At 41.3% G+C, this 25,085-nt stretch overlaps 5 protein-coding genes across 5 annotated transcripts; 3 read left to right on the plus strand and 2 right to left on the minus strand.

Moving 5' to 3' along the window:
• Window positions 1–10: 10 nt before the first annotated feature.
• LOC135331815 (rho GTPase-activating protein 18-like) lies at window positions 11–15,082 on the plus strand. The gene is made up of 13 exons (XM_064527070.1): window positions 11–293; window positions 990–1,061; window positions 2,192–2,367; window positions 4,043–4,570; window positions 5,017–5,085; window positions 5,252–5,420; window positions 5,690–5,781; window positions 6,049–6,369; window positions 6,759–6,956; window positions 7,568–7,705; window positions 9,127–9,397; window positions 10,167–11,016; window positions 14,113–15,082. The coding sequence occupies exons 1-12, from the start codon at window positions 137–139 to the stop codon at window positions 10,265–10,267; spliced, it is 2,292 nt and encodes a 763-aa protein (XP_064383140.1). The 5' UTR covers window positions 11–136; the 3' UTR covers window positions 10,268–11,016; window positions 14,113–15,082.
• LOC135331816 (regucalcin-like) lies at window positions 15,040–17,002 on the minus strand. Its single transcript, XM_064527071.1, has 5 exons — window positions 16,866–17,002; window positions 16,558–16,711; window positions 16,277–16,383; window positions 15,686–15,838; window positions 15,040–15,610 (listed from the first exon to the last, which is right to left on the minus strand). The coding sequence occupies exons 1-5, from the start codon at window positions 16,879–16,881 to the stop codon at window positions 15,138–15,140; spliced, it is 903 nt and encodes a 300-aa protein (XP_064383141.1). The 5' UTR covers window positions 16,882–17,002; the 3' UTR covers window positions 15,040–15,137.
• Window positions 17,003–17,009: 7 nt separating this feature from the next.
• On the plus strand, window positions 17,010–19,260 carry LOC135331823 (40-kDa huntingtin-associated protein-like). Its single transcript, XM_064527079.1, has 14 exons — window positions 17,010–17,196; window positions 17,279–17,325; window positions 17,383–17,455; window positions 17,517–17,572; window positions 17,697–17,800; window positions 17,859–17,927; window positions 18,048–18,110; window positions 18,163–18,220; window positions 18,279–18,341; window positions 18,399–18,463; window positions 18,557–18,638; window positions 18,700–18,746; window positions 18,938–18,993; window positions 19,054–19,260. The coding sequence occupies exons 1-14, from the start codon at window positions 17,102–17,104 to the stop codon at window positions 19,133–19,135; spliced, it is 960 nt and encodes a 319-aa protein (XP_064383149.1). The 5' UTR covers window positions 17,010–17,101; the 3' UTR covers window positions 19,136–19,260.
• Window positions 19,261–19,346: 86 nt separating this feature from the next.
• On the plus strand, window positions 19,347–21,037 carry LOC135331820 (uncharacterized). Its single transcript, XM_064527074.1, has 2 exons — window positions 19,347–19,674; window positions 19,727–21,037. The coding sequence occupies exons 1-2, from the start codon at window positions 19,347–19,349 to the stop codon at window positions 20,893–20,895; spliced, it is 1,497 nt and encodes a 498-aa protein (XP_064383144.1). The 3' UTR covers window positions 20,896–21,037.
• Window positions 21,000–23,483, minus strand: LOC135331822 (HCLS1-binding protein 3-like). Its single transcript, XM_064527078.1, has 6 exons — window positions 23,333–23,483; window positions 22,993–23,152; window positions 22,496–22,741; window positions 22,060–22,222; window positions 21,719–21,878; window positions 21,000–21,475 (listed from the first exon to the last, which is right to left on the minus strand). The coding sequence occupies exons 1-6, from the start codon at window positions 23,359–23,361 to the stop codon at window positions 21,259–21,261; spliced, it is 975 nt and encodes a 324-aa protein (XP_064383148.1). The 5' UTR covers window positions 23,362–23,483; the 3' UTR covers window positions 21,000–21,258.
• Between the last annotated feature and the right edge of the window lie 1,602 nt (window positions 23,484–25,085).

Consider the following 25,085-nt stretch of genomic DNA (forward strand, 5'->3'; position numbering starts at 1 on the left):
CGTCCACTAATTAGAAGAGGTCGTGAAATTAATAGCCACAACATTAATAATACAGTACAGTAAGATCATCATCAAGATCAACCTCAAAACTAGAAAGATATTGTAATTGTATAGAGAGTTACACAGAGAGTCTGCTATGACTGCCAAGCTGACAGCCTACTCAAAGAGTGCGACCATCGACAGTTTATACTACGATGAATGGCGTAGCATCAGAGAAGGCTCCACACTTACTGTTCCCCTAGGTCATTCCTGGCCTGGTACGGGCGAAGACGAGCTGGAGGAGAGCTCTGCAGGTGAGGAGAATACGGTTACATGCATGGGACAAGATAAGTAGCTGCTGAGACATGAGCCTAGACTGCATGCAAGGCCTGTAGACTACACAAAAGTAGAACGCTTCATAGGGAGTTGGTAGTTTACTGTATTACACTGTATGGGGTATCCCTGGCCGGCCCTATGGAAACTTGCACAGTGAGGTGGTTGCAGCAGCTGTGCATTGAGCATGCTTGCTTGTGACTAAGGGATACTTTTTTAGAATCTATAGAAACCTCGGTTGCTAGTTAGAATCAAGTGGTGTTTCATCACCTTTGTAACGAAGTGAAGCTGTATACAGTGTGTGCTCATGCATGAAGACGAATATGTGGTTGTACGTACTACTGCTTAACATGCATTTCTTGGCTGGTTGAGCTTTTAGCCTCAAGAGGTGGGTGGGAGTGTGTGTGGTGGTTGTGTACACAAACATGATGGGACAATTGCCGCCTACATTCTATGAGCTCATTTAATTGGCAATATATTTCTTCTTCCATTGTATATAGGCAGCCCCCTCAACTCTAGTTGCGTATAGTTGACTGAATGTTTGGTCCTTGTGTTGTGTTGTTGCCCTCAATGTGTGTGTGTGTGCGTGTACGTATTTCAGGTATCAGTGTTGTTATGTTCCATTTCATGCGCACAATGACAGTTATGACTCAGACAATAACACCCCTTGCCTGTAGGTATAGACGCTGATCCAGATGCCATTTGGTTGGAGAGAGCTGGATTTGGGGACGTAGTGAACAAGCTACAATGTAAGTCATTGTCTCTCTCCATACTGCCTAATTTGCAATTCCATGCTTAGTACATGTTGTGATGTTGTGTACACCTGCCCTACCATTAATGGTTTAGTGTGGATGCCTGTCATGATTAGCACTCTGTCTGTCTATGAATTCATACTTCACCCACTCGTATGGCCAGGGGCTCCTTTTCATCATTAATGACAAATACCATATACTGCATGTCAGAGACAAGTCCCTAGGTTACTATCTCTATGCCTTACCGGAACTGAAATCTTGTTATCATTTTGTCTCCACTTTGTAGTCAATTGCTTATGTGTCGACTTGCGTAGTAGTGGGACTATCTGTTGACAATCACCATCGTGTATTTAACACGGAGCCTTGCCAATTTACCCCTCTAATTTAACTCGGTTACCATGGCTCTTATTGTGAGCATTGTGCCAGCCCCATGTTGATAGCTGTCGGTGTGCCTTCAGTTGTCATTCAAGCATACTAGTTATCCAAGGAGTGTATGCCTATGTTAATTATCTTACAAGTATATTATAATATATTCATACCGTTGTGTACGCAACGGGTGCAAAATTGCTTCCCATCTTAATGACAATACAGCTAACCATATAAATTTGCCCTGTTACAGTGCACAAGTCAGAGTGTACGATGCAGTATAGTAACTGTGTCATAGTACAACTATGTATTCCCTTAGTTCAGTGCACATTCCCACCACTTTATCCTGTGCTCCCCATAAGAATGCTCACTGAGTACTATAATTATAGTGAAGGGAATTAACGTCTCATGAAGTCATACAACTTAATTTGGACTCATTGATATGCATATCTGGATTGCAGAAATGTTTCTTTGCTGACTAATGAATGCTGATGAGACATCCTTACAATGCCATTGTTACTCTCTCTATTGATGTACGTAGTGTGAAGCTTGTGTATACACAGTGCTCGCTTATTTAGAGACATGACACTAGCCGTGATTTGACTATGTAATAATGGAAGAACCATAGAGATTGGTTGTGTAGGTGATAAAATGTTGTTGACAACTCTGAATAACTACCGAAAAGCATGTCCCATTCAGCTCCAGTCTAATTTACTTCACTGTGTTCAACTCTTAAATTGACGTTTATTTCACATCATCAGATGGCAATGGTGTAGAGGAGGGAGGAGACATACTGGGCACCTGTGTGTTACCACGGAAACACGAAGCAGTAGTCCGCAAGAGAATGAACACCCTCCGCTCTACGCTGAGGAGACAGAGGGACGGAGAGAAGAAGAGCAGGTCCGATGTCAGGAACCTATTTAATTCATCAAACAGGGTAAGTGTGCCTAGTACATACATGTACAGCTGCTAATGTCTGTGGGCTAACAGAACTGTATGCTTTCTCTCATTTTTGAGATTTATATGTTTAGAAGCTATGTGTGTGTTAGCCTCCTTCACAAGGCCTCAGTGCGGCCTGGAATCGAGGCTATGTGTGTGTAGGTGTACATTACTGTATTACATTAAATAGCCTGTGGAAGATTTTAGCCATTAAATTTTTTTTGTATGTTTAGACTAATACTTTGTTTACTGTACACAATCCTCCATAGAACCTTTGAACTGAGTAGACTATGCATTTTAATCGTGTCAACTCTGCTGTCCCTGATAATTGAGTGATTTTATGGACAATTCCTATGTTTCAAAGGCCAGCATTTCAATGGAAACCTTAAACCGTACACACTGTTTTGTTTGTTGTGCTCTTGTATTTCTTTCGTACCTGGAATCAAATTCCTCAGTGTACGGCAGCTGTCTTATAGGGGCACCGTATAATCACAGTAGTACAGTATCAAATGCAGCAGTAGGACCAACCTTATGGTACTTCCTTGATTCTAAAAACAACATCTGGGAATGTGTGTATGTATGTGTACTGTACGTAATTACAGTGGGAAATTCATGTGATAATAGATTCAGAATGGCTTTCGTGTGAATGGACTACTTTTAGTTATTATGGCTTTTGTGTATACAGTGTTAGATAGTCTGCTGTGTCCGCCTCACATGTAGTAGCTACAGAGTGGGTGTTGCACATTCTTAAATATTGACATCAACACTACAGTCGATCGTGCTTCCTTCACACGAGTGATACTGCTTGTTAGTAATTTGCATTTTATGTCGTTGAGTAATTATGCCTTGTACTAGCCATGGATACTAATAGCCCTTCTTGTTAGGGGCATTTCATCCCACTTCACCTAGTGTTGTAACTTATCAGTATCAGTGTTGCTTTGGAGTACTAGTGTTTATAGCTCTGTGTGAATATGTTTTGAGTACATGGAATGCACTTCTATAGAATAATTATGTGTTCCCAGTAGTAACGAAAGCATGACTTGCCTATTATGATAGAGACGTCTGTTCTCAATTATTAAAACATTCCTGTCTTGAAAGCTTTCATTGACTGAGAGTTGTACCCTAACATACTCTAAGCTTTCTCTGTAATGTCTGCATACAATGTCATTCACGAGGTAGGTGCTGTTTGTAGAGTAAACTGTTGCAGAGTTGTCAGTACAAGAGGGAGTTGACCCACTGTATCTCTACCGGAAACATTGCCTTGTTTAAATCACACTTACTGATAGTGTGATCAGTGCATGCGTGTACAGTGTATGTGAGCTTGACTCTCAAACTTGCAACTAAGCGTACAGGTCTCCACCAATCTCAGGGATGGACATTATGAATGTACAGAATACAGGGAATGCTTATACTGTAGCTTGGTTGTTGTACTCTTGTAGCTCCTTCAAACATACCTGGAATCAAACTTCTCAGTGTACGGCAGCTACACACACACACACACACACACACACACACACACACACACACACACACACACACACACACACACACACACACATACCTGGCATCAAACTTCTTAGTGTACGGCAGCTACACACACACACTCCCAACAACAACCAGTAATGCACACACATGTGTGTTGATGCTTTTTTAATATTTGTTGTCCTCTACAGCAAACGTCTCCCACTAAATCGGCTGGTGTATTGCCGACTGCAATTCGACCGCTACATAGCAGAGGAGTGGATGGCAGCCCAAGAGTGTCCCCCTCCCCCAGTCCTGGGTCCAGTCCTCGTGCTTCTCCCACCCCCTCGAGACACCTCCTACAAAGTCCAGGGCACTCCACAGCCCCACACTCCACACTCACAACCTCACAACAACAGTCAACAGCGAGCAATCCGATTGGACGGCAGCCAGTTTCGTCTGCGGAGATTGTACGTGGGAGCAAGTCCATATCTGATCGCGATCGTCACCGTGGATTCAAAATTAGACAAAAACCGGCTCACCATCAATCATCAGATTCAGGTATTTTATCGATGGACATTGGGAGCAGTAATGAATTTCTGAATGACGGCCACTCTGGCTCCCCCGAGCCCCCTCCCCTTGCATCCAACCATAGGCCCTCCCCCCCTTCTGACCTACGCGTGGCTGAACTATCTCCCGCCAGTTCTACTGACAGCCCCACACCAGAGGACATTAAATTGGTGAGTGTTGTGATTGAGATTTGTGATGGGTTGTAGGTGCATTCACACTTGTACTAACATATAGCTCTACAATTATGTGTATTTTATGGAGTATGTTGTGTGTGCTGTTGTGTAATGTTGTTGAGGGTAGAGTGGATTTCGTCCAATTAGGATACTGCACGGTATAGCTTCATTAGATGATGTATACAGGCTTGTGTTGTGTGTGAAATCTTAATTGCTGTGTTTCCTACAATATCTGAGCTTGTATGGATAAGATGTTTTCATTAACAATGGCTCTAAGAGGAATGTTTTTCACAGCACTTTATCTCGGTTTGGTTTCAATATCCCTGATATAATACATCAAACAATCGCCTCTCTTCCCTCAGTGGTTTACGTGACACAAACGCTGTCAGTAGTGTTTATATAACAGTTACATAATTATAATTTTGTTGCTCTTGCCATTATAGGATTTCAGAACTCCCCAATTTACTGGCAGCAATGGCAGCAATGGCAGCAATGACATGTCAGATCTGCCGGTAAGTCTACAAATATCCCTCTAAAACTGTTCTACTGTATCTACAATACAATACATACGTGTGTGTGTGTGTGTGTGTGTATCCGATGTTATTAACCTTATTAGCACTCTGTGGGGGTGCTGATACACGTGTTGTTGCTATGGATACATTCTCATTGCCCACACAGAACTTCATGGTGATGCCAGACGCTCTGGGACTCACCTACATCAATGACCTTTCACCCCCAGACATGGACAAGGTACGAAGTGTTACTCTAGTGGAGTTGACCATCACTTTTGACGATCACAATCTTCCTCTGCGGCCGAGAAGAGCCACCAAGCTCAAGAACATACCCGGTAAGGGGGGAGGGGGGTGTGCCAGAAATAGCTGAATGGGGCGAGTATTGTCTACAGTGCAGCATGCTTGTTAGTTTTCAATTCTTTGGCAGCCAGTATTATATTAGACAATTGATGTGTAGGCAGCAATATGTAAACTACTCAAAACTCAATAATTGTTTGCTAATGAGATGTACTCGATACCCACCCACCCACCCAGTGTAATATGTATGTAAGTATTGGAATTTATGCCAATTTCACGGTTCTTATGTTTGTTTTTTATTTTTCAGAGAACTGTGTGTTTGGAGTCCCCCTCACCACTCTACTGCAAACTGACCAGCAGAGAGTGCCCCACACACAGATCCCTCTCATCATGGAAGAGGTACAAATTTGTTTCAACCCCCCCCTCCTCCAAAAAAAGTTCATATAATAGGTCTCATACACTATCAAAGGGCTTGTTAGGGGTGGGAGTACATTGGGAGTGTCACGATGGATTAGCAGCTGTAAACAATCTGCTCTATAAGAACCTGTTTCCTGGAAACCTACATTGTAGTTCCCCGATTTAATGTCTTGGTAGGCATGCAGTACATTCCATATATATAATTATTGTACTCTGCTACGTAATTACACTGTGTGTGTGTGTGTGCAGATGATGTCATACATTGAGAACAGCTGTCTGGACGAGGAGGGACTACTCAGAGTACCTGGCAACGCTTCACGGTTGCAAGTCTTCAAACAAGAAATCGACTCCAAATTCAATCAGGGAGAATTCTCTTTCAAAGACATGAAAGCGTCTGATGCATGCTCTCTATTGAAGATGTTCATACGGCAACTACCAGTTCCTCTGCTTACTAAAGAGTACTTATCAGCATTTGCTAGTATAGCTGAGATCACTGATCTTAAGGAGCAAGTACGGACTCTCAATCTGTTAGTGCTGCTCCTACCCACTGTACATCAGGCTGTGCTCAAAGTGAGTCATTCCCTTACAGTGTACTGATTATTATGTCTAGTGAAGGCAGGCCCCTATTAATAAGGTTGACCACCAACCGACCATATTCCATTAGTCTAGTCTGGCCACCACCTTCCTCCTATTATGTGTGCATGGACAATCCCTGTATGAGCAATGTTGATTATGCAGAATGTTTACAGTTCCGTATATAGCAAAATTCACAAATTCGATTTGCTTAGCTAGCCTGTACAGTGTCTTTAATTGGCTGGTGATGTACACGTATGCATACTCAACATTGTTCGTTGACAGTTTGTTTTAACAATTAGCATTGGTCGATTTTAATCAGCCCAATTACATGTGTCTAATACATCTAATTATAATTATTATCCGTATTGCTTTTCTTCAAACAGCGTCTCTTAAAATTCTTTCAACACATTATCGAGAATTGCGGTACTAACAAAATGGACTTGTTCAATGTTTCTATGGTGATTGCGCCGAATCTCTTCATGGCATTACCATCTCGACATGCTCTGGAAGAAGTTGGAATAGCCACTAAAACTTCCCAAATTGTCCGACTCCTCATCAAGTACCACCAGCTATTATGGACTGTGAGCTCATTGTATGACTATTTAGTATAGTAACAGAGGGTAGTGTGTGGGGTATCTCCTGCTGAAGATTCTTGTGTGTTTGGGGAAAAGGAAGGAAGGGAAAGGATTAATGTAATTTTGGTCAAATAAATATTTCTGTTCCTCATGGGTATTTGTAAGTCTTGGTTTCAGTATAATGATTGAGACACAAGTCTGCCCACAAATATCTCCTACACAATGTAGTGGAGCATTGCACCCTCACCATTAGAAACCATTAGAAACCATAAATTCTCTTTTCTGTCGTGTCTTGGAGAAATCGTTAACTTAGTGGCTTCTAAGAATGTGTTGGTTAAGAGGAAGTGCGTGTACTTGTGTATCAGAGTTTAGTTCTCGTCATGCACTCTGTCGCTTGTTGTGATGTCATGTTGTGTACACAGAATCTGATACACATCAAACTATGTAGCTATTAAGTCAGTTAATGCCACGACTCTTGTCTATTTATAGTAGCACCAAATTACCTAATGCTAAAAATTAATGATCAAAATCTCACTTTTATATAACTATACTGGATAACTATACTGGTTGGGTCAACAACATTTTGTCATGAGTGATGTAATTTCTCTATGCTATAGATTCCTGGTGAGATGTTGCGTCAGATCAGATACTTGTATGACATAGAGATGAAGAAGTTGAGCACTCGCTCTGTGCAAAAGGCTCTCAAGCAAATGCAGCGGAAGGAACCCAGTATGGCATCAATACACGATCCACAGGTGAAGACCGTGTGTGTGTGTGTGTGTGTGTGTGTGTGTGTGTGTGTGTGTGTGTGTGTGTGTGTGTGTGTGTGTGTGTGTGTGTGTGTGTGTGTGTGTGTGTGTGTGTGTGTGTGTGTGTGTGTGTGTGTGTGTGTGTGTGTGTGTGTGTGTGTGTGTGTGTGTGTGTGTGTGTGTGTGTGTGTGTGTGTGTGTGTGTGTGTGTGTGTGTGTGTGTGTGTGTGTGTGTGTGTGTGTGTGTGTGTGTGTGTGTGTGTGTGTGTCATGTAGTGTGCTGGCTAGTGTGCATACATTAGCTAGATAGTCACTTATTTAGGGTCTGTGTTGTGTGTGGCTGGTAAAGGGTCATTTAAGTTACTTGTAAGTAAGTTTGGAATGGTAAAGGGTCATCATTGTAGAAAGTTACGTAAGTTTATAATGGTAAAGGGTCATCATTGTAGGAAGTGGTAACTTTGTCAATTTAGGTTGTGGTAAAGATGGTTGTTATATAGAAACTAGAAATTGATATTCCCTCAGGGCAAATTTAATTATTGGTGGGAGCCAGTCTGTCTACTCTACCATTATGTACAATAGACATGATTTGTGTTTGTCTCCCCTTGAAATAACCACATTGTGTGAGCTTTGCTTGTAAGGACAACACTTGTATAGCATGTATATGCATTAGGTGTATACATTGTTCAGTGGCGGATCCAGGAATTTTGAGAGGGGGTTCCAAAAGTGTAACAATTTTACTGGGGTTGTAGATCTGGTCTTGCAAACTCCCTCCTTGCTTTGCGCAGGCGCTGATTCTTGTGAATTTTCCCTAAAAAAGGTCACCACTCTTCCTCAGCAGTCAGTATGCGCATCAGATGGCCCTGCCCACACATTAGTTCCAATTGCATGACATCATTCCAGTAACTATGCAGCAGTAGAGTACGAGCATTCAAGCTAATAGTACAGCTAGCTAGTAAGTTGAGCTCCAGAGGGGTTCCATGAAACCTGTTTGGATCCGCCACTGTTTTTATTCTTTATTCTCAAGCAATAGGGTGGTTAGTATCAATTTCCTAACAGGCATCACTAAGTAATTATCATCAGCCCACGAATGATAGACATGTGGGCATGGTTGACTCCTTAGAGCTGGGAATTAGCAGAGGGCTCTTGTTTACTCTCGATCGTGACATCACTGACCTTAGTATCCTCCCCCAAATCTCACCTGTACCTGCCAGCTGATGTGTCTAGTCAGCCAGTGGCCGTCTAAACACAACACATTCTCAGAGTCTATTAGTTTCCATGTGGACCAGTAGAAAGGGCCAATAATGAATGGGATATTGAGGTAGCACCATTTGTTTTTGTGGGTGAGGTGAAAGAGTAGCCAAAATTATTTAATGGTCTTCATTTTTGTCAGAGCACACCTAATAACAGTCCTTGTTTTCCACGCACAGTCTGGCCCACACATAGTGAAAGTGAAAGCACCTCTGTACACTCGTGTGTGTATGGCTGTCGACATCACTCACGGAATGACAGCTGGTGACATTGTCTTAAAACTGCAAAAGAGATCTCGTCTCAATAAGGATGTGATTCGGAGGAGAGTGTCCGGGTTTAACTTCACGGAGTCATTTTTCAAAGGGACCTCCTCCCCCGTAGATGACAGTGAAGATAGTAAAGATGTCAATCCTGGGGAGCAGTTTGTATTCGAAGTGGGTGGAAATATTGGTGAGTTGAATACCAATGCAATTATGATGCACCATTGACCAGTAATAGGCCACAGCACATTCCCAGCTGCCCAACCAACTGCTATTAACCACCTTATGAGTTTTAAGTAATGCCTCAGTACAAAGAGTTGAATTGGCTGTGAATGTATAAAGGTATAATTTTAGGCTACCCTATAATGGAAAACTTTTAGCATGTGGTGTGCGTAGGTTGTCTCATTCCAACCTATTGGAGAGGTAACAGGGTTTCTAATGTTTCTGAGTACTTGGAATGTATTCTCGTAAACACTTTGTTTGTTGCTCTGTGTATAACAATATGTTTGAATAGGCACTGCTACCTTATTTGCTCATAGCTATTGGCTTGCTTGTAATTGTCCCTAAAAGTGTACACATGTCTCCATAGTGATATTCTGATCCTTGTGACTTAGCTATCGTGACTTCCCTTGCAATTGTTGTTCCTTAGTTATAATCATAATATAGTACGGGCTGTAATTACCGGTAAAATGTACATCTCCATGGATACACTGTAATGCTTGTCATTTCCTCACCACATCCTTTAATTGACAGTCACCATGGAAGCTAACATAATCTTGGGGCAGTGCTATAACTTCCAAGTGCCATATGTCTAGATTCCGCTAAATTTCTTGCTAATTTGTATGTATATTTATGACTGTATTATTTCCTAGTGTAGAGTTCACTTCTATTTTGGTATCTTACTTAATCAAGTATGACATATGTACCACACACACACTCCACCACACACACGCACACAGGTGAGCGATGCTTAGCTCCAGACACAGACATGTGCTCTCTGTATAAGGTCAACCCTAATGCCCAATGGGTCATCAAGCCGAGAGACTGGCCCGATGTATAGTCATTGAACTAACACATCAAACTTACAAACTTATTGTTATTTATGACTGTATGTTCACACAAGCTTTGGAGCAGGTCTCGCCCTGTGCACTGTGTATGTACAAAGTGTTTGTTGATCTTCCCTGGCGGAAGGATTTATTTAGTGTGTTCTAGCTTTCGTTATTTCATGATAACACTAGACACTGGTATTAGAATTGATGCATGCATATGTTACTCGGTTTTGAAATCTGTCAGCAACTTATTTTCCCATGTTTTTATCAAGTTATCGCACATTTTAACAATAAATTTGCAATTTCAATTCGATTGATAATATCCAGTCTATATGTTCAATTGCATGCTATATATACATCTTTATGAAACTGAGCCAGATTGACTGACTTTTGTGTGATGTTGCAAGCTTCCCAACAATGAATTTTGCATGTGAGCATGCGCACAAATTAATTGTAAATTAATGATATTCATAGGAAATGCAGACACCGTTCTTGAGGGGTTTCCATGCAGTCGACACACAAAAAGCCAAATCTATTTGCAGCAGGTCAAAAGCCCCTACGCTATCAATTGTGAAGCAACTCTGTGTTAATAAGAACAAGTCAGTGCTAACTAACCAGAAGAAGACACCTAGCTATGGAGTATATTCGACAGAGAGAGAGGTCGTTAGTGAATGGACACTCAACTGCTTCCAGTGACTCCAGTGTGTCTGAGAGACTCAAGAGTATTGACTCTGCAATGATCTGGATTAGAGGAGAATTGGTGAGTGTCTGGGGTTACTGTATTAACTGTATAATAGCTTCATGCTGCACATGAGTTATCACAAACATGCATGGCTATAGTCATATCCAAAACATGAACGATGGTCATTTGTCATTTATAATTGCTATTGCCATATTGGATGTCTAGCTAGTCCTACCGTACCAGTGAGTCAACCCTTTTGGGTACTGGTGTGTTACACTTCTTTGTACGACCATCGTTCATAATGAACTGTTTTGGATATGACTCTATCCGTGGCCTGCAAAGTTTCGGCCTGCAAAGTTTCGTATTACATTCAGTAGACACTCCTATCAGCTAGTGGGGCATGAATGTTGTTATGCTGGCTCTATCTTAGTGGGGCCAATTCGGTTATTCACTAGCTAATGGTCTCTAAAGGCCCAATAAATGCACTTAAGTGGTAGACATGCAACGACTTGGTGGGTGGGAGAACAGTACTGTTCTCATGTAGTCACTTTGCTGACCATGCTGTATATCGAGTGTTAGGTCTTGGGCTAAGTGTAGTTAATGTTGTTAGAGCCGAAACAAAGGGTTTGTGTGTTGATGCCTAGCTGCTGTTTTCCATACACCCAAAATTCTTGTAGGTAAATATTGGCTATAGTTCAGTGCTAACACCCTTAGAGACAGGTGCTTTGTGAGGCCTATGCCAATTAACCTGTTGGATGATAATCACAAGTCACCCATGCATGTAGTAGTGTACATGCAGACACACTGACTGACCCCTGTGCTATCATAATGTGGCTAGCTTATCAGAATCTGTATCTTGTTGCTATCTTCATATTTTTAAGTTTCCAGGCTGTAGGTGCAAACAATAGCTAACATTTCCTTCATCATAATTATTTCACACCCATCATGTTCGATTAGATAATAACACCAATTGCGTAATAACACCAATTGCGATTTAACGCTCAGTCAGATTGTTGTCTGTGTGCATCCCACCTGATATAACATTTTCAATGCACTTTATACAGCTTCTGTGTCAGTAAGGCATCATGCCACTGTTGAGTATTTACCAATGCATTTCAAGGATGTGAGGTATCTTTGTTTATAGACATGCATGCTTTACTGACCAGTGGTGTGAGCCGTGTAGCAGACTGAGAGTCTAAGTGATTTATCCCCCCTCCCCCACGTGTATCAATTTCAGGTTGTATAGCGCTGCTCTCCCTGACTTGTGATATGAGAAAGTTGTCATGTATGCAGTTTCTTGCTCAGATTATGGTTTAGGCTGGTGTAGTGCTTGTGTACAAATTTATGTTAATTTGTGGTCTAGGTAAAATAAAAGTTTCACTGCTATGGCTTGTAACGTGACCAACAGCATATGCTAAATGCATTCCACTTGTAGACATTAACAATAGAACAACTGGCCTTGCATACCTGTGACCATAGCTAGCCTATCTGACTCCCTGACTCCATTACTACTCATTCAGCATATAGAGTAATACTTACCTTTGATGTGGTGTCTGCCGTGTGCCAGTGTTTATATTGGCCTGGTGTATGGATTGCAAGGAAAGTGTATGCTGAGTGGGCTGCTGTTATTACTCTCAGTTCTAGATAACTTGTTGAAAGCACTTTCTATGAGTGCCGTGTTGTTAGGAAGACGTGTGTCTTCATTTTCCTATAGAGAAGCCTTTCCGTAACTTGCACCCATAATCGAATAAATATCTTACCTCATGTAGTGTGGCCAATACTTGTACATTCTATAGCTTGAATGTGGGAAACCTGTGTAATAGCTGAGGCTGCTGTGTGTGTGTTGTCTTCTTACCTCAAGGTTACTGGTAAAGCTTCAAATATTTCTGGTGTGGTCTTGTAGGCGTCTATGGTAAATTGGGGAGTTACTTGTGGATAACATCGGTAACACGGGCTGCTAGACAGAACAATAAGTACAGTCTGAGTGGCTCGAATTGTGTGTAGGTATCATGCATCAACAGTTTGTGATTTTCTGCCACTTGAGTAATAATACTGAGATGGGTATTAGTACACTATCACTCCATTATGGCCCATGTGAGCCATAACAAGCTTTGATCTGCTTACCTCAACACACCTGGTTAGCTCACCTGTTGAGCAGTATAGCTCACATGCTTTTAACTTCCTACTGTGGGGAAATATTGGAGCTTTGTAATCTAGCCTCAATACAATTTCATGATATTCCAAAAGTCATAGTTTCTTTATGATTTATTGTGTAGGGGGTAGAAACATAAACCGATGCAACAATTCTTCCCCATTTTTTTGATACTGAAACAGGCAAATAATGTGATGACCTACACATCTTTCCCCTAAACCTTTATGATGTAACCTATAAATTGAAAGTTGGTACATACATACACAGACAGCTCTGTGTGTGACTGGAAACTAACAGTACCGTGTATTTATAGATACTTGTCATGAATTGAATTATAGCTATTGATAGAAGGACATCAAGTACTGTGATTATATACCCGTTTAAGGACACACTTGCTTGTCCGCAATTAGTGGGCCGAATGAGTAATTAGGCGTATACACACTGACAGTAACTCAACACCAATTGTTGTATAAATTCAATGTAACTCTATTCAGTATTGTTGGGTAACTTTACTGGTCGTTGCATGTGGGATTGCTAGGCATCGAATAATTGACAACGGTGTGTATGTCAGGGTGTGACACTGTATAGGGTTTGGTTCGCATTCCTTACACTACAACTCCAACACCTCACCTAAGAAATTGAAATTAAGAACATTTTTTTTTAATTAGGACTGAATTCTGCATGTGCATTTGTGTAGCTTTAGAGACATTATTTCCCACAATTCATTGTATACTTAGTCAGGGTACGTGAGCTAAGCAGATAGTCTGTTACATTGCTAGCATTTTGTTCATACTTTGTCTAATGTGACAATTTTGTACCTGCATGCAGTAACAATAGTGGAGTCATGTGTCTATCGCTGCTCTATTGACTATTATCATACTATTTGATTTGGAGCTCAATTAGTACTGTATTACACACCCTATTGTGTTCGTGAGACAGATATCCCACAAGTAGTATAAATTATGGATGCATGCAGCTTTGTATAGATATATTAAATTACACCTGTTCCTCCCTCATTACAGGAAGAGATTAAGGAGTCAGATCGCTCCCTCATGGATATATTTAAGCAACTGGAAGGTGACGTGTCAGACCTCAACACTTATGTGCATTCGTGGCGATTCAGTCAACACTCATACAGAGACAGTTTTGCATCAGAAGGACGCCCTGTGAGTGCCTCGGACCTTGACCTGAGTATTCTCGACGAACCTTTATCAATCTCAGCGTCCGATCAGAGTCTAGCATCAACTAAAGAAGAAGGACTTAAATCACATTTATCACCAGAAGTGGACAGTGCAAATGGTAGCTCTACATACAGCCCTGTGCTGTCCAGTCAAGGCCTCGCCACTAGCGCCTATCCCACTAACAATCACAGAATGATTCCTTCGGCTACTACAGCAAATATCGTTGGATCTAAACGGCAATCCAGTGCAAGCCCACAGCTCAAGTCGAGTTCGAGTATGAACAAACTCCACAGTCCCAGTCTAATCTCACGGCTTCAAGATGAGACTGCTTCTGTGAACAGTCGTACTAGCTCTGAGTCGATTGACAGTGGAGTTCAGTTTGAGAATGGGGTAGACACTACTAATACACCGGCACCGTGCAGTACAATAAAAGAAACAGAAGATGGATTAGGATTTGGAGATTTCGCTACTGACGTATTGTCAATGTTTGGCATGAGGACATAACCTAACTCGACTCTGTGTATAAATGTTTATGTGCTCAACTGCATAGGTTAGCTGTGTGTTATCATGACTCTTCAACATTCGTATATATGTATTCTTTGTCAGCACCCCAGAATTTTGACTGTGCACTCTATTTATGTATGTCTCTCAAATCATTGAGAGAGGCAATCATGTTTATTTGTATTTTGTATAATGGCTAGTGTGATATGTTCAGTGTATTAATAATGAATTATATATATAACATCTTTCTTTCACTTTGAAATAATCCATTGCAATTAACAAAATGATCATGATATATTATATTCCATTACGTCAAATTAAGTTTCCAAACAAATATAGGTTAACTCTGTACGTTCACAACACAACTAATGCTTAAACCTGTTAGCAGGCAGTCCTTTAGTTCCCAAGTCCTTGATCACAAAGACGCTCCCTCCATTAGGTCCTGCAGTGGGAGAGAGGCTGGCACAGGTCACAAACAACCAACTGTGATCAGGCCCTCCAAAGCAACACGAGGTGATTTCTTTAGCTCCAGGTATTTCAACGCACAAAATCAGGTCACCAGTTTTGGGGTCCAAGCACGAGACACAACCTCCACTAAAAGTTGCTACCCAGATCCGACCTTTAATATCTGTACACATGCCATCAGGGAATCCAATATCTCCTCGTTTCCCAAAATCGACCAAAATCTTTTGATTAGCAATCGCTCCATCAGCAAGGTTGTAGTCGAATGAGTATATGTGTCTTGGTGGACTGTCAATGTAGTACATGGTCTTGTTATCGAGGCTCCAACCAAGGCCATTCGAAATAGTGACTCCCGGCACACATAGAGAAAGCTTGCCTGCATGGAACAAAACATAATAGCATTCATGAAGTTTTCTCAGGGGAGTATGCACGTTGCACAGAATAAACTTACCTGCAGCATAAGTGTAGAGATTTCCATCCAAAGGAGTTTGCGATTTTGCCATTGTCCCTGCCCACAGACGACCATTGACATCACATTTGGCATCATTGAATCTATTGTCAGGCTTGTCCTCTTCCACACTAGCTAACTCTTCTATGACAGCACCTGCGATAGTGGTGATGTGAGAGCAAAACTAATATGCCGATACAATAATTTGTGTCCTGCACATACTTGTAAGATATCTCATGTACGTAGAATTGGCTCTGTAACTGATTCTAATAAATTCATTTTATGATAGCTTAGAAGGATCCCGTTCAGATGGCATGCTCAAATCCCAAATTTGGAACGGGCCATAATTTCCTATTTCAGTCCATAATTATAAGCCTGATAATGCCCAAAATAGACTTTTGTGCATAGCAAAATAATAAAACGCCTCTCTTTAAGCTTTCAGAAAATTGTAAGTTATTGGATGAGCGGAACTAAGTTTATGGCCGTTCTTATAAGTATTGCTCTATTTAACGCTAGGTCCCACACCACAGTATAGTACTACATGTACCACGTCTAATGATAGTTATAAGTCAGTAAGCCAATCTAGGAACATACCCGTTTCTCTGTCCACAATGCACAGCTTCCTGCCTACTGCAGCTAAGAGATTGGTAGAGCCCTGAATAGGGATCACAGCCCCAACTGTGTCCAGCAACTTGATGGACCTACACAAACCAAACACGTAATAAGTGATCTCTCTGCATGTCTATACTTTAGCCTCCTTCACCGCCCTCAAGAAGTGCGGCCTGGGATCGAGGCTAGTCTATACTTATACCATATAGCACGAAAGGGAAAAGATTACACAGAGTGCATGTATTTGACAGAGGTTATGGGCTGACCTATTCTGGGCAGTGTCCACGTTAAGGAAGTTGATGGAGTTGGCATCAATGTCCACCCAGAGTAACTGATTGGTCTCAGGCTCAAAGAATGGCCCCTCACCCAGCAGAGCCTTGGCAGCATAAAATACCTCCACTGTGGGGGTCGGATTCAAAGCTGTGTGGAGTAGAGGAAAAGAGGAGGGAAAATTGATAGACATCTTAGCATTATATAAAAGGTTGGTTGCAAACATAATTCGATGAAGTGTGTAGATATAATTATACATGAATTGCTCAGTGCAGTGTGTTATAACTTTTTATAAGTCATGTACCTTGATTCTCAGACATTGCCAGCTTCTGAAATTATTCTGTTGCACCACCAAAATCAATACAAAGCTGCAGAGAAAGCTGACAAGCTAAAAGGCAAAGGCTTCCTTGCAGTCACTCAGCCACGCCCCTCTTCTTTTCTCTCTGACCTTTTTCTATCTACAGCACACCAATAACACAGTGTCAAGCTGGCACAGTATACTAATACTAATACTAGAGTCCAGTACTGTAGTGACTATATATGATGTCTTCAAAGCAAGATAAACTGGATCATTTGGACAGCAGAAGCCATGAGCTATTCTCTCAGTACAGGATTGTGGCAGGGAAACTCAAAAAGCAAGTTTCAAGCCAATAATTATCTTCTACACTGCTGAAATCATCGTACCATGGATTACCATTTATCATCTCTTTAATACAGACGTTTCATGAAGAAACCCAATGTCCGAGAGGCCAGTGATGACTATGGTAAGTGGATTAGCTAGATGCACATGTTTTTCTCTACTATATAAATGGTACTTGCAGGTAAGCTAGCGAATGCCCTGAAGAACGAAGAGAACCCTCAATACGCTGCTCTATGTTTCTCGGCCATGGCAAAGTAAGGGTACACAGTTATTATTGAAAGTGTCTTCAGTTTCATTATGTATGCCTCCACGCAGATGTGATCAGATACTGGGTGATGTGTCAGGGGAAGGTGAAGCTTGGGCCAATGCAGGTATCTAGTGTGCTCTGTCATGCTAATAGATCTAGTCATTTTCCTTAAAACCAAGCTTAGATGTGAAAAGTAACGTTTTTAAGTAGTAGTACCATACAGCTAACTGTGTGGTGTGTGTTTGCAGGTCGCCAGTTCCTTATTGCCGAAGACATTCTGTTCACTGGAGGCTACCCCAGTTACGGGGACAGTTTAGACGCTGGCGTACAGTGTTTCTTGTTAGCCATTGAGGTAGGTCTGCGCTCTGTGTGTGTTGAGCACTCGATCAAATTGAAGGTCATTCCACCAGGCTCACTATAAGCAAGGCAACGAAGTGATGGCTGCCATGTTCTGCTTGGAAATTGCTCACAGACTTAAGGTACATAGTGATACATGTGTTAATGAGATAGTGTCGGTACTGTCTATTATCAAAGGGTTGCATTTTGAGATATTGTCTTGCAAGAACTCCATCTGTGTCAAAATGTTATCTTCCCTCCAGCATTTTAAGAAGTTTCACGAGGCTCTCACCTTTCTCAATAGAGCAGCAGATCTTCAAAATAACGTGAGATTGTGTGTACATGTGTGCTGGATTCTAATTATGCTTGTCACTATAGAAACCAGAATGTCAATTGCAGACTATGGAAGAAATTGCTTTGTGCAAGATACGACTACGTAAGAAAAAGCCATAGAATTAGTTGTCATGCATCTACTTGTAACCATTTTCTTACAGGCGAATACGACAGTGCACTATCTATAATCAGCAAAATCACCAGCGAGACAAAAGGCAAAGAAGGTGGAAAGTTGAAAGTCATATTGAAAATACCTAGTACAGTACCCCCCTTCTCTCTAGGTCCGTATGCAGTACTGAGACAAAGGTGTGAGGTGTGTCAGCTCTTGCTACTCCTCATACTGCAAGTAAGTTGAGCTTAACATGTCATTGTGACATATATAACTCTCTAAAGGCCATAGTTTAACCATTTAACGTTGATTCATTCCCCTTGTCAATAGATCCCTAGAAATCATCTCAAGGCAGAGCACAGTCAAGTACTCAGTAAATTCTCTAAAGATGTTCTGGACACCAGTGTTGTAGGTGAGTGCCTGATCACCTTGATCACAGAATTGTGTGAGGAGCTAGGGTCTTATTGTTGTAGGCCCTGGGATGCATGGAGAGCTGTACGTCCTCCTGCAGTCACTGCTGGTGAGTGCGTTGTGTGTCCATTTCCTTACCTTCTTCTCATGGGCACGTGTGTGGACACATAATTTATGTTGCGTGATTTGGACACTTCTAATGTCCACCTATTAATTATTGTGCTTATAATTATTGAGTTTTGCTATAATTATTGTAATTATGTCGTGTGCATAGCTATAACTATTCTTTTTTTATGTCAGATTGCAGTTGAGGACAAATGCTACAAGGAGATAGAGGACATTCAGCCCATTATGTGGTAAGTTGCTTCACTTTTTGTGTCCCATAGCACCTCAGATTAATATCTTTCTTCCTGCAGGAGATATCTGACGTCCATCCAGCAGCATTTGTACAGTCTCCTGATGGAGGCTCACAATCCACACAGACAGTCAATACTTTAGCAGCTCTCAATTTAGATTGTTGATTATAAATTAACAATTTTTATTGCTTTAACATACAATGTGTTGTGTTATTTGTGAGAATCTCAACAGCCACTACTGCCACAATGTTTAGTTTTTTTCTCTCATACTGCTAGACTATGTCTTCTATCTAGGGTATGGGGGTTGTCCCAGGGAATTTCCAGCCTAGCTATAGGCTAGAGTTTACATTATTATGATGTCTGACACAGTACCAGAACTAGAACAGCTACAGAGGCAACTCCATCTCTTCAGGGATCACTATGCCCAAATAATCATTGCAGTCACTGACCCCAACAGATTTGGGGCAGAATTGTTCTCTAAAGGAATGATATCTCACCTACAGTTCAAGAATGTACGCTCAGGCACAGACTGCAGATTCAGTACAATGATGTGTGATTTGTTAGACTATGTATATTCAGCAATATCGATGGGAACTGTAAGATTCGATTCATTTTTGGATGTGCTTGAAAATCTGGAACCGCAAACAGAAAGTGTCGCGAAAACAATCAAGGTGTCATTAGGTAAACTTAACTATTATATCAGACTCACATTTATAATTATAATTATCCGTAGATAAAGAACGAACTGGTGATGTGTCCCATGGCTGCTCGACATTATATAAATCTAGACTAAAGCCGATAGTTGATCTCCAAACACCTGCCTCTAAACGAATCTGTCTTCTACCCTCGATACTGGATCACTTTATGAGTGAGGAAGACATTGAACCGACATCAACTACTGATGATCCTATAATAGAAGAACTGAATCCCTCTGAGGACGTGGCAAGCAGTGAGGAATTGTTGACAATACAGTCTCTATTTGAAGATCGAGAGGACAATTGTGAAAACATTGACTCAATTCCACGCACTTTGAGTCTACTGCAACCAACAGGGTCACTCACAAGGAAAGCACATGCTCGTGTTTACAACAAGTTGTTCAAAATGGCCTGGAACGGGGAAGATCAACAGGCAATGTCGTTTGTTCGAACTCTAAGAAAGCACCAATCAGTATCCATCGATTTAAAGGTTGTTTGCATGGAAGTAGTGCACACAGTGAATAGTGAACGGGACTTGAAAATGCTACTATCAGCATTAGCGTACACGGATAGGCCCGAGTGCGAGAACAAGACTATTCTTAAGTGTCGACTGCACCGTCGAATTGCCGGGCTTCACTACCGCAATGGAGACCTTGAAGACGCCGGTGAGCATCTAGTGACAGCAACCCAGCTAGCTGAGCACCTCTCCCCTGATATTGACACTGTTTACACTTTGAGACTGAATGCTCTAATGCTGTTTGAGCAATACAAAGAGAACAAAGATGACAAATCTCGCAAAGGTGCAGAAAAATACTTCCAACTGGCAATGGATCATGTCAAAAGACTTCCCGACTCTAAACGCTTAATCACAGAGCGTATTAAAGTAAGCAAAGCATTATTCCATTTGGACATGATGAAATTGTACACAGAGCACTCCAAAAGTGAGGACGCAATTGAGCAACTTGAATACAGAGCAAGAGACACTTTGGAGGACATTGACGAGACATACCTAACGGATGGTGATCGAGCTTTTTTCTATTCTACCCAAGCTCAGTTGAAGTTTTGCGACACATCTGAAGTCAATAAAGCTGAGGAGTATGCCAAGAAGGCTGTGAAGTTGAGTGATCAGTGTGGACTGAAAGGAGGACTGGCTCATAGAAACGGAACCGCAGTCATTGAGGAGATTCAAAAGTTGAAAGAGATCTAGTTTGGATACTGTTAGCTGCGCATACTTCCTACATCGACACAATAAAGAACTGATGTGTTTCAACTTGAGGGCTTAATTGCTATATATTCATCTCATTTCCATACTCATTTTTACTTCCTTTTATATACATAAAAACATACAATCTCATTTTACTGTTAATAGATCTATATACAGCACCAAATAAAAAAAAGTTTAAATTGCTTCATTAGGCGACAAAACACTTAGAGAGCATAATTATACGTGTAATTAGATTGAATTAAAACATGACACAAAATAATTATACTAAAAACAGAAGTGGGTAGTAGCTGTCGTTACACTGCATGCTGTGGTGGGTTACAAGACATATATAACTCATAAAAGAGTTCAAAACAAGTCCAAATCATCATCATCATTATCTGCCTGATTCTGTTCAATGTATTTCATGATGTCATCAGTTCCCATACTCGTAGCCACAGAGTCGTCGATATCAAACAGGCCATTGCCTTCACTCGACTTGCCCGGTGCTGTCTTGGTGACGCTTGGCCGCTGTTTGGTGGGCTTGTTGGCAATCTGTAGGACGTCATCCAGCGACTCTGACACACTACAATAGGACAAGGAAAGGGTTGACTTAGTTTACACCTCTCGAGTTTTGAGTATAGCAATTTTAAATTTACTGGTATAACTAGGGATGGAAGTTTAGTTGTGTGCTGCGAATATTACACTATTGTTGGACGGGCAATTTACAATACAAAAATTAATTAGGACCAGTACTAATGAGACTGCCTAGAAGAGAATTGCTATACCAGACAGACTTGACCATCTGAGAGAGAGATTCTTGACTTACTTCAGTATATCAGAGTTATCTTCTGTTTCAAACTCTCCTGTCGGCCCAATTTGCTCACTAGATTCGATCGTTGTGTCATTGTTGAGAAACAAGTCATCACTTTCCAGCAAAGCCACCTTTACCGCGCCCTCACTGCCGCCCTCCTCGAATATCGATCCACCTGGAATACAGCAAGCTATTGTAACTTGCGTACAAATAGTAAAGTATGGTCTACGTATAGTACCAGTTTAGTCACACTTAGAAGCAGCTTATGGTCAATTAGATATCATATTAATGGTGGAGATGTTAGAATATCTTATGGACAATATATCAGTACAGATATTAAGTCAGTTCGGACTAACCTACATAAGTGGTGGAGGCTGAAGTGGTTTTAGGTACCCCTGCAAACAAATCTTCTCCCGTGTCTTCATTATCTCCAAACAGCTGCTCCTCACTGACCTCTGGTAACTGGGCCTCTTCGTTCCTCTTAGCCTCTTCCATCTTCTGCAAGTATTCTCTTCTTCCCTGTTGTGGAAATAATAATTATACATCTTTCTCGGGCTATATAGCAACATACAGAACTAGCTTCTCCCAACCCACAACAGAGAGCATGTGGTTTAATGCAAGCATAGCCTAGCAGACTAATAAGAGCAACGATTGATATCCTGACAGAGCCTAATGTCTAACTTTCATGGGCACTCAAAGTCTTACAACTGCCAAGATAGTTTTCGATTTGAGACTTGTCACACAACACAATAGATTCTCTTTGACCTATAGAAATACATTACATGTACTCACCTTGTAATAGTTCTTGTCAGCTAATAAATCAAACCCCAGAAATTGGAGCATTGGAATAGACACAGCCATTGCTTTATCTTTGGCCAGCACTTTCAACAGACAATCGAACGCTATTTGCCTCTCTTCTATGTCATCAATATCCACAAACAAATGAAACTTTCTGGGCATAGGAGGAAGTTTCAGCTCTGGGAACATCTGAATAATGTCCTTCTGCAACTTCTCAAACGCCTCATAATCTTTTTGCACCTATTAGAGAATAATTAGAACCCCTGATCATTGCATATCTAGTTAGCAATATTGGTAAGCGGAACTTTGTAGCTACTAAAGATACCATCTGGTAGAGCTCCTGTATACATGTACAAACACAGTAACGGTTAGCTAGAGACCGAAACCCCTCGACTCTTGGATCTGGCTTCAAGCTAGGAGTATGTATTGCTCGGTATTGCCCCACGAATGCACATTAATATACCATGCAGCCATGGTGGTAAAGACCTTACCATGAACTGAACAGTATCTTCTTCGCTGTGCTCAGCTCGTTTGTAGAAGGGCAGGTTGGTGATGACCACGACGTGATAGTACCTCACTTGCTTAGCACTAGCAGCCTTCTCGTGGCCCGTGACTGACAGGTCCACCCCAGACTGCTTGTTCTTTATGCCCCTGAATCAGGGGAAACGTACACTTCAAAATTGTGGTAGGTATCTACACGTATTTGTAGTATACACACACCATAGATTTGATTATGTACACAAAGTAGTTACAATGTAGATATTGAGTACACACACACACACGTACACTGCACCATGAACCAGCATACTGACTGGTGACAGCTACACTCACCTTTTTGTGACTGCTATTTTGATAGGCATCTTAGTGATCTAGCATGCACTTCTTGCAACCAAAGATATAGATATAGTTGCTCACAGCTAGCTTTTGTGTGTAGATAAATTTGACCACACCTTGATACCAGTCACACCCCTTTTTCTGTATGCAAATTGCTAGCCTCGACTCCAGCCCCTTGAATAGGCCTTTCTCAGCGGCCTGGAATCGAGGCTAGCAAATTGCTAGCTACATGCTGCAACACTTGTTTAGGACCACACACTTGTTAGGCTACTGGCTATATCAGAATTGGGCAGCAATACAAATGAGTGTTAACCAGATAATAAAAATTAATGTGTACATATCCTGTTAAAAATTCCATCACTAGGGATGGTTGCTAGTTACAATGCTAACATTATTACACACATCAGCTTTGTAGCTAGCTAGCCTAACAATGTGGAGTATTAAGTCACAGTTAGGTTTAATGGTCGCTCTAATGGCACTGTACATTATAACATTCATTATATTGGAAGGAGGAGAACAAGACACGAGAGTGGCCAGAGTGACGATCGAGCGGTTTAGGGAGCAGAACGGACACATTCTAACATTGAATTACACCGGACAGCAAGCTGCTGGGATTCGAGGATTGTTCTCGCAACAATGCTGGGTCAAAGACTTTCACCTGCCAATGAATATTGTAGCACCTTTTGTCCAAAACTCTAAGCTACAGCATTCACAAGACGTTTGGAATAGACATGATCTTGTTCCCACTTTCGATGATTACTATGATAACGTACATTTCAACAGAGAATCGAGGATGATTGGAAATCCAGTACTGACACCGTGGAAACAGTTCATAGAAACGGGATCTAGGAGTTTGATAGTTGTAAGCATCCACAATATATATGCCAGAGGTTGCTTGGCGTACAGTACAGAAAAAATGTGTTCCAAGCAAAACGACTCTGTATCAGACATGTTAAAAAGCAATTGTCCGATGAGGAAAGGAACTATACAGGCTTTAGAGTATCTAAATAAAATGGGATTTCAAGTAAAAAGGAAGGTTTGTCTCGACTGCAGTGTTGGATTAAATCCAACGGCTACACCAAAGGAGGTTGTGGAGCATATATTTGGAGAGTATCGACCACAAGATGTCACCCTTCTCATAGATCAATGGAAGTTTAGTATACAAATGAGTCCTACATGCTTTAATAAATGTCCAACAGACGGACAAATGCTAAAAATAATAAAGCCAAGTCAAACCCTCAGCTACAATGCTATGTCCTATGTCAATGCTCTATCAAACAATCTGTTTCCTAACTCAAGTCCACAGTTGACAGTTGGTGTAATGATTCGTTTGGAATGGCTTCTGATAGCTAACAGTGCACACAAACAAGAACAAGAAAAAGCGATACAAAGCTGTTTGAAAGATCTACTGCTCAAGTACGACAGCTTAGAGGATACTATGGGAAGAAAAGCAATTAAAAAACTACCGCTTTTGGCGCTAGATATTGGAGAGTATGGAAGCACTACCTTTAAGAGTAGTATGAGAATTCATAAAATCAGCGAGGAAGAAATCAACACTGTATCGGCAATGGTGGAAGGCTTCGTTAGCACAATGTATCAAGATAAGCTAACGTTCAAAGAATGGGAACAAACGTACACAATGCTCAATAAAGATGGAGGCTACATTGCATACTTGCAAAACACCTTAGTGGGTGAATCAGACTGTCTACTGCTTCTGGGAGGCGGACATTTCCAAGAATTGGCTCTTGAT

This window comes from Halichondria panicea, chromosome 2 (genome assembly GCF_963675165.1).
Source record: "Halichondria panicea chromosome 2, odHalPani1.1, whole genome shotgun sequence".
Lineage (NCBI taxonomy): Eukaryota > Metazoa > Porifera > Demospongiae > Suberitida > Halichondriidae > Halichondria > Halichondria panicea.

Bases quoted from the DNA above. Each gene is read 5' to 3' on its own strand.
- LOC135331815 (XM_064527070.1), top strand. From the start codon at position 137: ATGACTGCCAAGCTGACAGCCTACTCAAAGAGTGCGACCATCGACAGT. The intron at 294-989 runs GTGAGGAGAATA...CCTTGCCTGTAG, and splicing joins GCTGGAGGAGAGCTCTGCAG to GTATAGACGCTGATCCAGAT. The intron at 9,398-10,166 runs GTGAGTTGAATA...ACACGCACACAG, and splicing joins CGAAGTGGGTGGAAATATTG to GTGAGCGATGCTTAGCTCCA.
- LOC135331816 (XM_064527071.1), bottom strand. The intron at 15,839-16,276 runs GTATGTTCCTAG...CCACTATCGCAG, and splicing joins CATTGTGGACAGAGAAACGG to GTGCTGTCATAGAAGAGTTA. The intron at 15,611-15,685 runs GTAAGTTTATTC...TGTTCCATGCAG, and splicing joins TCTCTACACTTATGCTGCAG to GCAAGCTTTCTCTATGTGTG.
- LOC135331823 (XM_064527079.1), top strand. From the start codon at position 17,102: ATGATGTCTTCAAAGCAAGATAAACTGGATCATTTGGACAGCAGAAGC. The intron at 17,197-17,278 runs GCAAGTTTCAAG...TCTTTAATACAG, and splicing joins GTGGCAGGGAAACTCAAAAA to ACGTTTCATGAAGAAACCCA. The intron at 17,326-17,382 runs GTAAGTGGATTA...TGGTACTTGCAG, and splicing joins AGAGGCCAGTGATGACTATG to GTAAGCTAGCGAATGCCCTG.
- LOC135331820 (XM_064527074.1), top strand. From the start codon at position 19,347: ATGATGTCTGACACAGTACCAGAACTAGAACAGCTACAGAGGCAACTC. The intron at 19,675-19,726 runs GTAAACTTAACT...AATTATCCGTAG, and splicing joins AACAATCAAGGTGTCATTAG to ATAAAGAACGAACTGGTGAT.
- LOC135331822 (XM_064527078.1), bottom strand. From the start codon at position 23,361: ATGCCTATCAAAATAGCAGTCACAAAAAG. The intron at 22,742-22,992 runs GTAAGGTCTTTA...ATTCTCTAATAG, and splicing joins AAGATACTGTTCAGTTCATG to GTGCAAAAAGATTATGAGGC. The intron at 21,879-22,059 runs GTTAGTCCGAAC...GCTGTATTCCAG, and splicing joins AGCCTCCACCACTTATGTAG to GTGGATCGATATTCGAGGAG.